The sequence below is a fragment of the Mirounga angustirostris genome, unplaced genomic scaffold (genome assembly GCF_029215605.1).
Source record: "Mirounga angustirostris isolate CCGP_5_RB_7025 unplaced genomic scaffold, mMirAng1.0.hap1 SCAF_4, whole genome shotgun sequence".
Taxonomy (NCBI): Eukaryota; Metazoa; Chordata; class Mammalia; order Carnivora; family Phocidae; genus Mirounga; species Mirounga angustirostris.
In genome coordinates this window covers 99,559,522-99,573,208 of record NW_026991712.1, presented here as the reverse complement: position 1 = coordinate 99,573,208, position 13,687 = coordinate 99,559,522, and the positions used below count along the sequence as shown (strand labels likewise).

At 41.0% G+C, this 13,687-nt stretch overlaps 1 protein-coding gene across 5 annotated transcripts in view; it reads right to left on the bottom strand.

Annotated features, from left to right (window-relative positions):
* Positions 1-13,687, bottom strand: part of CLCC1 (chloride channel CLIC like 1) — a 38,904-nt gene that overhangs the window by 15,044 nt on the left and 10,173 nt on the right. For 4 of the 5 annotated variants that reach the window (XR_010410803.1, XM_045897057.3, XM_045897061.3 and 1 more), the window contains 8 exons: positions 13,460-13,561; positions 11,095-11,202; positions 8,248-8,469; positions 6,952-7,092; positions 5,012-5,105; positions 3,646-3,743; positions 3,091-3,237; positions 437-778 (listed from right to left, as the gene is read on the bottom strand). Coding sequence is in view for 4 of the 5 variants with exons in the window: in XM_045897057.3 (XP_045753013.1) it covers positions 437-778; positions 3,091-3,237; positions 3,646-3,743; positions 5,012-5,105; positions 6,952-7,092; positions 8,248-8,469; positions 11,095-11,202; positions 13,460-13,561 (1,254 nt within the window). In the remaining variant the exon portion in view is untranslated. The remainder of the gene's footprint in view (positions 1-436; positions 779-3,090; positions 3,238-3,645; positions 3,744-5,011; positions 5,106-6,951; positions 7,093-8,247; positions 8,470-11,094; positions 11,203-13,459; positions 13,562-13,687) is intronic. The other variant, XM_064588724.1, reaches the window with a different exon arrangement.

Here is a 13,687-nt window from a genome sequence, read left to right as displayed (position 1 = left end):
TAGAGAGTCTAGCCAATGATGCCAAGGATTTGGCAAAGCGGGCTGTGTGACCCCTCCCCACCCACTCTCCCATCCAGCTGAGCCTTTAGGGGTCTCCTGCAGGTTCCCCCAGGCTCCGGGCCTTCACTGAAGACTTTTCTCTGAGCTCTTCAAAGGCAGAAATTTCAGTCATGATTACTTGGTTTCCTATGAAATTTTGTAGGAATTACTAACCTGTTCTAACTACCGTTAAATAGGATTTAACATAAAAATTAAATCTCGTTTTAGTTCTGAGAAGGCTGAACTTTTGGCCAGAAAACAGAATAAACAATTATATTAATAATGATATAATTAACCGTGGCAGGTAAAAGAGAAGAATCGCCTAACCGGAAGCTCTACAGGAAGCACAGAGGCAGGCCTACATGAAGGACGGCAAAAGAAACAATTGCTGACTTACACTGGGTACCACCGTGGGACGCTCCCTCGCCTCTGCCTGGGGTACATCGCATGGCCGGAGCACTTCGGGGCTCTTGGTGCCAGTCCTAGGTATCAAGTCAACATCTCTCTCTCTCATACCATCTCTTCTACCCTCATATGTTCTGTCATAAGGGCCTCGCTCAAAGGGGCTGATGTGGCCTCTATAAGGGAAACGTGCATCACCTGCTCCACCATGGGGTCTATCACCAACTTCCTGTAGCCGTCCTCTATCAGCTGGCTCAAGTGCCCGGGGTGGTTCTCTTTCAGGACCACCTAAATGTCTCAGCATATTAACTGATTTTCCAGCACCATAGCAGAAACCCTAGAAGGAAAAGAAATAAATATATAGTATTTAATGGCTGACTTACAATGAAATTATTCAGGGTACTAGCAAAATTACCTAACTTGACATAATGGCATTTGGAGACATAAACATGTTTATTTCACTGTTGTTTCATTTGCGATCTCTTGTTTAGATTAACACTAGGCCAGAGTAGCCAACAAAATGTGAGAAATCACAAAGTGATAAGTAGACATTTCAATGAGCTGAACACACTTTCACTGAATTGTAACAAGGTCAGTTTGGCTAAAACCTAGAAACTTAAATTGGAAGGTACTAATTGATAACTGTTCATCAGATGTCTATTTTCACACCCACCATATAAGGTAAATGCTAAAAATTAGTGTTACACACATAATTACATCAACATTCTCATGTAGGGTAACTTTTCTACAAATACAAACGGCTTTAGTGACAACTAAAATTCAAAAGGCTTTGAATCCCATTTCATGAGAAAAACTAGGCAGTAGTTCTCAAACTGTGGCCCAGGGACCCCTGGGGGGGGGAATTCCTGCGACAGTTTCAGGGACTCTGTAAGGTCAAACTTTTCATACTTCAAAGACCTTAGTCTTTTTTATTCTTCCCTTCTGAGTGTATGGTGGAGTCTTCTGGGGCTGGAATGACTTCTTCACTCTAATGGCTCGTCGACTGTGTGCTTGTGTAAACTTGTATTTGAAATTTTTCTTAGTTTTAATTCCTAATATGGTAAATATCAATAAATAAAACCACTATAAACAAGAGCTCTTTGTGGTCTTCAGTTTTTTTGTTTGTTTTTTGGGGGGGTTTCTTGTTTTTTTGTTTTTGTGGTCTGCAATTAGGAGGGCAAAAGGGTCCTAAAAACAAAAAGTTTGAAAATCACTGTGCTGGAGAACCTATTTAAAGACAGAAGCAGTAAAAGTCCTTTTCTTAGGCAGATGAAGAAGAGATGATGGGTTTTTGCTTATAATTTCAGCTTCAGAGACTAACTACAAACAGTCCCCCATCTACGATGGTTCAACTTAAAACTGTTAGACTTCACGATGCTAAGAAAGTGATAGTGTGCTCAGTAGAAACTGTACTTCAAATTTAGAATTTGGATCTTTTCCTGGACTAACGATTTGGGGTCCAATCCTCTCTGGTGATGCTGGGCAGGGCAGATCCTGGTCAGCCACGGGGTATTGAGGGTGAACAACCCCTACCCTCACAACCACTCCGTACCCACACAACCATTCTGTTTCTCTCTTTCAGTACAATAGTCAGGGAACTACGTGAGATATTTGACATTTTGTTATAAAATGGGCTTTGTGTTAGATGAATTTGCCCAACTGCAGGCTACCATAAGCATTCTGAGCATGTTTAAGGTGGGCTAGGCTAAGCTACGATGTCCTGGAAGTTAGGTGTAGTAAATCCATTTTCGACTTACAGTGGGTTTATTGGGACGTAATCCCATAAGTCAAGGAAAATCTGCGCTATTATACAACTAATATCACCTAACAAAACCATATCCCTAAACCAGACTCCTGTAATCACAAGCCAAAAACCAAAACCAAAATAGGAACAATTTCAAAGTGAATAAAGTGTAGTAAATGTTGTATCCTTAGGGAAGAAAATCCTTTTTAATAATTTAAATTGGAAGGTACTGTCTGATAACGCTATGTTGTGTATATTCACACCCATCAGAGAAAATAGACGCTGAAAATATTTAAAGTTATAAACTTTAAATAGGTTAATTTCTTCACAAATGCAAACCTGGTTTTTCCCGTGGCACATCTGGGTTCTTTACCTTTTAAGTGACAACTGCTTTATTAGAGTAAGGGCCGAAAATCAATAAAAAAAGCTGAAGAGACCATAGATGAATAATGAATAATGTTTCTTCTTAACAAATGTCTGTTCCTGGATTCCCCAACTGTTTCTCAGTAACTCACCTTCTTCCACATCCCAATTTGATTCTGTGGAAAAGCCAATGCTCTTCCCTTCTTAGTGCTGCAAAAACTCAGACTGAAATAAGAAGGCCCCCTTTCTCAAAGAGGACAAAAACAACTGATTTCATGTGTATTAATTCACCAAGTTGAAGAACAAATTTAGAAAAATATTACTCTAAGTCACTGCCATGACATCTATAGTCAAACTTGACAATCATTTTCTTGCTTAAAGGAATATACATGTAAGTATAAATAAATCTGTATCACTTAAAAATCATCTTCTCATACCGTTAAGCAAAATTTAGCCTGATTTACAACAGCAAAAAATCTAAGTTTTAGAATTGCCTTTTTTTCTACAAGCGCTGTTAATAGTCAACCGTGCTGTATACTAACCAGGACAGCTAATGCCATAATGATCAGCGCTGGAATGTGAAGTAATGCTGGGATCTCCTTCATGAACTCTTTAATAAATTCCCCAGCTCCTTTCCCAATGTGTTTCAGTGGCTCCGTGACAAAGTTGGTGAATGTAACCGCCAGTGCCTAAAACAAAAGATAACAGCAACTTAACTTTTCCCTCAAAAGACAATGAGGGGCACCTGGGTGGATCACTTAAGCGTCTGCCTTCAGCTCAGGTCATGATCCCAGGGTCCTGGGATTGAGTCCTGCATCGGGCTCCCTGCTCAGCAGGGAGCCTGCTTCTCCCTCTCCCACTCCCCCTGCTTGTGTTCCCTCTCTCGCTGTGTCACTCTGTCAAATAAATAAAAAATCTTTAAAAAAAAATCAATTAAAATGTTTTAATGTAAAAATCATTGTGTAATGGAAGTATTTTTTCTAGAACAAGGGTTTATTATTAGCAAAATGACTGTAAAAAACACTAACAACTTTAAATAAATACAAGAAATTTTTGATTCACTTTGTATAAGTAATATTTACAAATGTATTCTATACCTTTGTTGGTGGGACCAACCAAATAGGGTTGACTAATAAGAGCTCGTAGTATTTTTGGCATGGGTCATCCTTATAGGTCCATGAACTTCTCAACAATTCTATTTAGAGAAATAGACAAAACACTGAGTCATTAAAAAAAAAAAAAAGTCACATTTCATTCCCAAATAAGACAGCATTTTGGTTTTGTCCCTGTCCCCATCACCAACCAATTTTAAATGCTGGTACAAACAGACTCCCTGTAATACTGATTTAAAAATTTTTCATCTTATGTCCAAAATGTTTATCTTAAAAATCTCTTCAAATTAGACAGGTCTTATGTAGATAAAACATTATATTTTATGAAATTTTCCAAAAGGTAAGTATTAAAAACTGTTCTTTACACATACAAATGAATCCAAATAAAGCCGCAGAAATCTGAGATCGCTGAATTATATGCAAGTTGATATCCTGGCTATGAGATCGCACTGCTGTAACTGTGTAAGACGTTTACACTGGGGGAAAATGGGGAAAGGGTACATCGATCTGTTTTCCTTCTTACAACTACCTGTGCATCTAGAATTATCTCAGTAAAATTTCAATTTAAAAAATCCGTCACTTTACAAGATAAAGAACATTACTAGTTCTCCCAATTTTTCTAAATTAGGTTTATGTACATTACATACTAGCCTGAGCTAGAGAAGGCGTTCAGATGTCCCCTGTAGCCAGGAAGCGAGGCCAGATTGGGTTAGTTCCCAAAACTTTTAAAGAACCATTAACATGGACGCCCTGTTTTGTACAATCTGCAGGGATTCTATTCTGGGTCCGTTCTTACGGACTTGCATTTATAAAGTGCCCTTGAACACTAAACCATTCCTACTGCTAGATACACAGAACTAAAGGCAGCCAACAGTAGTGACAATGTATATACAGTCTGTGAGGGGAAAAAAGTTAAAGAACTTTCCTCCTAGGAAAAAAAAAGGTGTAGTAAAGCTACAACTTAACATTTCATAAGTCAGTATAAGGAGATTAAGTCTAAGATGGATCTTAATTCATATAAACACTGATTCACTTCTTTAATGCACACGCTGGACCCCCTTCCTAAGGACCAGACAGACAAGATGAGCTCCGGCTCCGTCACCGACCGACGGAGGAGACGGCAGCACCACGGGAGCCGACAAAGACGCGTTCCTAGTCCCTCCCCATGAGGTTATGGGAGCATGAGCGGCCCGGTCTGAACCCTGCCTCTTCTCGCATCTTCTTCTGACACGGAGGACTCAGTCACGGAAAGCCTCCTTCCAGCATTTTCTCATTTCTCTGTAATTACTAATATGTTCTCTCCTTCCTGGAAATTCTATTCAAAATGAGGCCCAGCAAACCGACCCCTTACCCCAGAGGCTTCCAATCCAGTCCATCTTCTCAGCACACACATTGTTCAACGGCTCCAGCTTGGCAACCTCGGCCTGATGCTGCGCGAACGCGAGCTGAGCAACACCAAAAGGGAGCTGTGAGCGGCTGCGGACATGAAGGTTATGTCTACACATCCAAAACCCTGACTTCACAACGTATCTTCACCAGACACCAGACGGTTCACGGTTTTTTAGTAGGAAAAAAAAAACATTTCTAATAACTTTTTTATGATTTTATATATTTATTTGAGAGAGAGAGACTGAGAGAGAGAGCACATGAGAGGGGGGAGGGTCGGGAGGGTCAGAGGGAGCAGCAGACTCCCTGCCGAGCAGGGAGCCTGATGCGGGACTCGATCCAGGGACTCCAGGATCATGACCTGAGCCGAAGGCAGTCGCCTAACCAACTGAGCCACCCAGGTACCCCAAAAACATTTCTAAATAGCAGCTCTTTTCCACTCATGGCAAAGCACAGTCTTAATGCAACGAGTGAGGATAAAGAACTATAGCTTCCTTCTTTGTAAGTAATTTTGATGAGAAAGGCAAACCTTTGTGCTAAAAAGGATTATTTTAAAAAATCAGTTCAAATTCATACCACACCCAAAAATAGTTATATATATTAAATGACTACTTCTCATTTTCTTTCACAATTCATGATAAAATGGTGTTTTGTGGGGCACCTGGGTGGCTCAGTCGTTAAGTGTCTGCCTTCAGCTCAGGTCATGATCCCAGGGTCCTGGGATCGAGCCCCGCATCGGGCTCCCTGCTCCGCAGGAAGCCTGCTTCTCCCTCTCCCACTCCCCCTGCTTGTGTTCCCTCTCTCGCTGTGTCTCTCTCTGTCAAATAAGTAAAATCTTTAAAATAATAAATAAATAAATAATAAAATGGTGTTTTGTCCTGGATGGTTTTCAGCACAAGTGGCCTATATAAAGATAACATATTTTTTATATGTCCAAGCCCTGGGGGAAATTGCTGAGATAACAATATTCAACCAAACTTTTTTCCTTTAATTTGCAAACAATTAGTTCTAGAAGCTATAGAACTTAGAGCAAAAGGTTAAGGATATATCACAATGATTTAATCAGATAAATTCATCAAAAATATTTTGCCACTTGACTCACTCTGCTAGAAAGATCTAAAATTGTCCTTCAATGCTATTTCAACAGGAACAGTAGTGTTTCATTTGACTTTCTATATTCAGCATGATCCCAATTTTGAAAGAATTAAAATTTAGAAAAAAATCGGAAAGAAATACCTCAAAATATTGACAGCAATTATCTTTAGGTGACAAAATTATAGGTAATTAAAAAAAAGAAATCAAATTTCTGGGGCACCTGGGTGGCTCAGTCAGTTAAGCATCTGCCTTTGGCTCAGGTCATGATCTCGGGGTCCTGAGATTAAGCCCCACGTTGGGCTCCCTGCTCAGTGGGGAGCCTGTTCAAGGATTCTCTCTCCCTCCGCCCCTCCCCCTCCCCCTGCTCGCTCTTTCTCAAATAAAATCTTTTTTAAAAAATCAAATTTCTCTGTATAACTTTCTATCTTTTCTAAATCGTCTACTATCAACATTGCACTTTCATATTCAGAAAATAACCTAACTTTAAAAAATAACATTTTGATATCCTTTCTGGCAAAGAATAAAAGGACATACCTTAAACTACCTACATAAAATTTTTTAAAATGCATCCACCTAGCTCTATTCTGATTTAGCCACCTAGAGGCTACCCATGAGAAACTGGGTTAGGAAAATAGGCCTGCACCAAACTGGTCAGGGACCCGAAACACCAGGGACAGGTGAGCGGCTGCCAGATGACAATCCGGCATCTCTGATCAGAGGCAAGGTTATACGCTCCTCTAAAGGCACTGAGGTCTTCTGTTATCATGAAGTAACGCTGAAAAACATGAAAACCTTCCACCTATTTAGTACCTTATATAGATACATCCAATTCCATCCCAAACTGATGAGGAAACTGATGAATAACACACGTCTCAACTGGGTGTACCAATGCACATACGTCCACAGCTCGGTAGCGACTAATCCCACGATACAGAGCAGACACAGAAGCACCTCGAAAACAGGAAGAAGCGGAGAGCAGGGTTACTGCCAAGCCACCGTCCTCGCCGAGAAATGATAATCCTCAGCAGAAACGAAAGAACTGGCCTCAGACACGCAGCAGCATCTGGGCCATTCTGCTGCACGGCCAAGGAAACAGAAGCGTCTGCGCACGGGTTAACGTAACTACGGTGGAGGGTTTTTTTTTAATTTTTACATTAACCTATATAATGTATTATCGGTGTCAGAGGTAGAAGTCAGTGATTCATCAGTCTTATATAGTACCTACTGCTCATTACATCACAGACCCTCCCCAGTGACCATCACCCAGTTACCCCGTCCCCCTACCCCTCTCCCCTCCAGCAACCCTTCGATTGTTTCCTATAATTAAGAATCTCTTATGATTTGTCTCCCTCTCTGGTTTCGTCTTGTTTCATTTTTTCCTCTCTTCCCCTATGATCCTGTTTTGTTTCTTAAATTCTACAATATCAGCGAGATAGAACTGTCTTTCTGAGTGGCTTATTATTTCACTTAACGTAACACCCTCTAGTTCCAGCCACGTTGTTGCAAATGGCAAAATTTTTTTTTTTTTTTTGATGGCTGAGAGTATCCCATTGTATATATGGACCACATCGTCTGTATCCATTCATCTGTCAATGGACATCTGGGCTCTTTCCACAGTTTGGCTATTGTGGACATTGCTGCTATGAACATTGGGGTGCATATGGCCCTTCTTTTCACTACATCTGTGTCTTTGGGGTAAATACCCAGAGGTGCAAGTGCTGGGTCGTAGGGTAGCTCTATTTTCAACCTTTTGAGGAACCTTCATACTGTTTTCCAGAGTGGCTGTACCAACTTGCATTCCCACCAACAGTGTAGGAGGGTTCTATGGTGGAGTTTTTAAAGCATTTTTAAAAATGAGCTGTTACTGGGCGCCTGGGTGGCTCAGTCATTAAGCGTCTGCCTTCGGCTCAGGTCATGATCCCAGGGTCCTGGGATCGAGCCCCGCACCGGGCTCCCTGCTCGGCGGGAAGCCTGCTGCTCCCTCTCCCCCACTTGTGTTCCCTCTCTCGCTGTGTCTCTTTCTGTCAAATAAATAAAAAAAAATCTTAAAAAAAAAAAAATTTAAAAAAATGAGCTGTTACTTATGTCCCCCTTGTCCCATCTTACCATCAACAGATTATATGGATCCACTCCAAAGGAGTCTTCAAATCGCCACTTCCATGTTTCAAAATCATGAAACTTAAAATTAATTAAAATATCACTTAGTGCATCATCCAAGGCTCCTGGTTTCCAATCCTCTCCACTGAGAAACTTCTGTATTTCTAACAAGGTTTGTCTTTTTAGGATAATCTCAGCATCATAATGCATATCATCTTTGTTTTCTTCAGGCTGAATTAAATTTGCCCAAAAAACAAAACAGAACAAAACAGAAGAGAGAAACACTTCAAGACAAAAGCCGATTTGGAACTAAATATATATGTGGTTCATATTTCACATGTATAAAATAAAAATAATACTATCCACCTATGTGTCTAACATAAAAAACAGAGATCATACATGTGAAAAACATTTCAAAAATATAAAACTCTATGCAAATAAGATAATGTGCATTTTACCCACAGTTGATTCATACTACTGGCAACGTTTGTTCGAGGACGTCACCGCGGACACTAGTTAACAAATACCTGAACTACAGCTCCTGCAGGAAATACAGGGTTGCGTTCCTACCATTTTCACCAGGCAGGCAATACATAACCCTTTTGGGGGCGCCTGGGTGGCTCAGTCGTTAAGCATCTGCCTTCGGCTCAGGTCATGATCTCAGGGTCCTGGGATCGAGCCCCGCATTGGGCTCCCTGCTCAGTGGGAAGCCTGCTTCTCCCCCTCCCACTCCCGCTGCTTGTGTTCCCTCTCTCGCTGTCTCTCTCTCTGTCAAATAAATAAAATCTTAAAAAAAAAATACATAACCCTTTTGTGTGTTTCTATTTAAAGATACCTTATTTAATATTTTTGATTAACACTGAACTCGGAACAGCCAACAGCACTGTAACTCCTGCCCGAACAGACCTTATCTAACATGGGTATTTTCCCCGGAAGGCACATCCTAGCCTTCTCACGGTTCAGAGGCACCAGGCAGCACTACTCTTGGGAGTTATTTTAAACAGCCAAATAACATCAACAAAAGTGTGAAATACGTAGCACTAAATAAACCATGAAAAAGTACTTGTTTATAGTCTGAGAGCTGAAACAAGAAAGCAGAACATGGCCGTGCTCAGCCTCAGCTGAGAATGGGCACACCAGGCAACGCAAATGCTCTGCGCATGTCCGAGAATGGCGCAAAAGCTCCCCAAGTATTGACTTTGAGGTTATAAAATAAGGTTAGTGAGTACGCAAGTTCGCAAATATGGAATCCACAAATAATGAGCATCAACTGCTTATTTTGATTCATTTACGATTTTCCATTTGCTGACTTTATTTTCAAATAGCCTAAAATACACAGTAATACAAATTTTTTTAAAAAAGGGTTTGGGGGGCGCCTGCGTGGCTCAGTTGGTTAAGCGACTGCCTTCGGCTCAGGTCATGATCCTGGAGTCCCTGGATCGAGTCCTGCATCGGGCTCCCTGCTCGGCAGGGAGTCTGCTTCTTCCTCTGACCCTCACCCCTCTCATGTGCTCTCTCTCTCTCATTCTCTCTCTCAAATAAAATCTTTAAAAAAAAAAAAAAGGGTTTGGTTTTTTTTTTAAGATTTTTATTTATTTATTTAACAGAGAGAGAGAGCGCACAAGTAGGCAGAGGGGCAGACAGAGGGAGAGGGAGAAGCAGGCTCTCCGCCGAGCAGGGAGCCCAATGCGGGGCTCGATCCCAGGACCCTGGGATCATGACCTGAGCTGAAGGCAGACGCCTCACGACTGAGCCACCCAGGCGCCCCCCAAAAAAAGGATCTTAAAAGTCAGTCAAACAGGAGTTTCCGTGAACAAACATGATATTTATAACTATCTTTATTAGCTTGAGTTCAGGTTAGCAAAATCACTATAAACATTTTACATTTGTTATCCAGTTAACACAAACAGAAAAATGTTTCTCTTTTATAAAAATACAGATACTTACATAAAAGCGAATATAAAATCAGAAAAAAAACAAAGTGTCACATAACATCACAAGTCATCACTAACGTGAAAAAGCAGTCATCCATTATGATTTTTAAAAAACCTTGAACTAAAGAAAGCAAAACAAAAAAACCTTCAACAAAATATTGCCCATTATCTCCATCATAGGAATTTTTTGGCGCTCTGTGTCCTTATCCCATACATGCTTAAAAGACTTGAATTAAAGGATGCATGTATGAGAACATCTGCTCTTTCACTTCCAAAGTAAGATGGGATTATTAAATATTCATCTAATACTCCTTCCCCTTAAGTTTTTGGGTTTTTTTAAAGATTTTATTTATTTATTTGACAGAGAGACAGATAGCAAGAGCAGGAACACAAGCAGGGGGAGTGGGAGAGGGAGAAGCAGGCTTCTCACCAAGCAGGGAGCCCGATGCGGGGCTTGATCCCAGGACCCTGAGGATCACGACCTGAGCCGAAGGCAGACGCTTAACGACTGAGCCACCCAGGCGCCCAACCCTTAAGTTTTCTTGATGTTTGACTCCACAGAGTGAAAACAAGGACTCTAAAAAATGGAATCTTAACATTAATTATGAAAAATATGCACATGATATGCAATTCTATAAAGTAGCCCCTGCCACAGTAAAAAGCTTCCGGGTGGTGGGAGGACTACTTAAAGCACATTGTTCTTTTTCTCAGCACAGAATGATCTTACATCACATGAATAAGAAAGTGTGCAAGTGGTAGAAAACAAGGGCCAGCACAGAATTTCTTTGCCAACTCATGAATGTGTCAAATTTCCAACTGTTTAGTAAAGTTCAAACAGCAAATTTAAGGCACCTCCCTCCATTTGAAATTAATAAATAATGAAAATATCCACCACACTGATTAGTATCACACCAATACTCACGAGTCCGAGCTTTCTGGCTTCAATCAAAATCTTATGTAAGTATCTCCTAAAAACAGGATTGCTTTGACTTTCATAGTCTTCCTTCTTTTTCTTTTCACACTCATCGATCTGTAATTACAAAACAAATTCAACATTAGATAGCATCAAAGTTTCATGTGAGGGTCAAGTTTCTAGCCTAGTGGCCCCATCAAGATCAAGGTAAGGAGCTTGCGATTATCAACTATATGAAAATGTAGAGCGTCCTACCTTCTGTGGGTTCTCTTTGCAAAGCATTAGAACCTGTGATAACCAACTTTTATTTTCTAACTAAGTATGAACCATGAATTGAGTTAGCATTTGAAATGGGCTTCAGATGATAAACATGACAACTGAGTGTCACACACAGACTTAAGAGAGAAGGACCCTTGAAAAGTCACATGGCAGTTTCCTCCGCTTGCAGGCAAGGTTTACAAACCTCTTTAAATTTCTCAAGAGAATTTTTGAGAGAGACAGAGAGCATACACAAGCACGAGCAAGGGGTGGGGGGGGGGCAAAGGGAGAGGGAGAATCTTTTTTTTTTTTTTAAAGATTTTATTTATTTATTTGCGACAGAGAGAATGAGAGACAGAGAGCATGAGAGGGAGGAGGGTCAGAGGGAGAAGCAGACTCCCTGCCGAGCAGGGAGCCCGATGCGGGACTCGATCCTGGCACTCCAGGATCATGACCTGAGCCGAAGGCAGTCGCTTAACCAACTGAGCCACCCAGGCGCCTGGAGAGGGAGAATCTTAAGCAGGCTCCATACTTAGCATGGAGCTCTACATGGGGCTCAATCTCACCACCCTGAGATCATGACCTGAGCCAGAATCAAGAGTCAGATGCTTAACCAACTGAGCCACCCAGGTGCCCCTTTAAGAGAATGTTGTGTGTGTGGTTTGTTGTTGTTGTTGTTCTTGTTTAAGATTTATTTCTTTATTTTGGGGGTGGGCAAAGGGAGAGGGAGTCCCAAGCAGACTCCATACTGAGCATGGAGCCTGACACAGGGCTCGATCTCACGACCCTGAGATTACCTAAGCGGAAACCAACAGACTGCATCACCCAGCGCCCTGAGAATGTTTTGTAAAACAAAAATTCAAGACTCCATTTTATCAATCATACTTTTACAACGCTGAGCCCAAGATGCAAAGAACGGAATGAAGAATTTCTGTATTTCCTAGTGTGCAGCCAAACAAGCTCATGATACTACAAAACACAGTTAAACTGAGGCAGATTTTATCCAAGCATTTCTTTGCTAGCACTCGGGTGAGACAGCATTCACACCTGGTAAGAACCACAGCAGTGCTGACAGATCTGGAAATGAGATCTGAGATCTCTGTATCTCCGTTCACAAGCTCTCCCAGTCTCTCAAGCTGGAAACCTCCTTCACTCTATCCCTTTTCCCTCCTCCCTCAGCTACCCAAATTTGCCTATTCCACCTTGGAGAAATCCAACACTTTCCTCTTCAGTACCTGTCACTGCCCCAGTTGGAGCATTTGGCATTGCTGGACCTCTGCCACCCCTCTCCTTCTGAAGCCCCCTCCACTGGGCCACCAGCTGATAGCCTCCACAGCCAAGAGACCGGTTCCCACCCCTCAACATGCATTTAAACCCCTTAACAATCTTGATTTATTTCCTTTCTCATAAACTCCACTTCAGCCACACAAATAAAAAGATTGGATAAATGATGAACCTAAGAATTACTCTTGCAAATATAAGGGATTATTATAATTTAGTATGTGTGGTGGCTTTTCCTTCATGTTCATCTGGTGGTCACAGGCCCATTTCTTCATGGGCTGCCTTTGTTATGAGTCTATTATGATGCAGCACTGTGAAAGGTGATAGAGAATCAAAAATGAATAAAATGTATTCCTTGTCCCTGGGGCGCCTGGGTGGCTCAGCCGGTTAAGCGTCTGCCTTTAGGTCAGGTCATGATCCCCGGGTCCTGGGATCGAGTCCTGCATCGGGCTCCCTACTCAGCAGGGAGCCTGCTTCTACCTCTCCTCTCCACTCATGCTCTCTTCTCGCTATCTTTGTCTGTCTCTTTCAAATAAATAAATAAAATATTAAAAAAGAAAAAAACCCGTATTCCTTGTCCCAAGAAATGTTCAGTCTGGTAAAGAAAGAATTACAACATGGTGAGATAAATGTTATTACTGGAAAATAAAAGTACTATTAAAAAAAAACAGACAAGGCCAGAGTAATGAAAGAGAAGACAAGGCTAGAGTAACTAAAGAAAAAAATTATATATAAATTGTACAGTACATACACAGAAACACATATGTTAGCAAAGACAGGAAACAGCAATTTAACACTATAAATATAAAATTCATGAATTAAAAAAAATTCAAACCTTATGAGTTAAAGAATCAAGTTTGCTATAACATTCCAACAATTCATCAGCATGTGACAAGTCAGGACTGACTTCTTTTTCCTCTGATACACCATGTTTTACCTAAAGCAAAATAGAGATTTTATTTCTTTATAGTTCAGCTGTGAAAATAACCTAAAGTTAATGAAGACTAAAAGTTGACTTCATCATTTTATGACTTTGTCACAATTCATCTGTGTTGAACCAAAA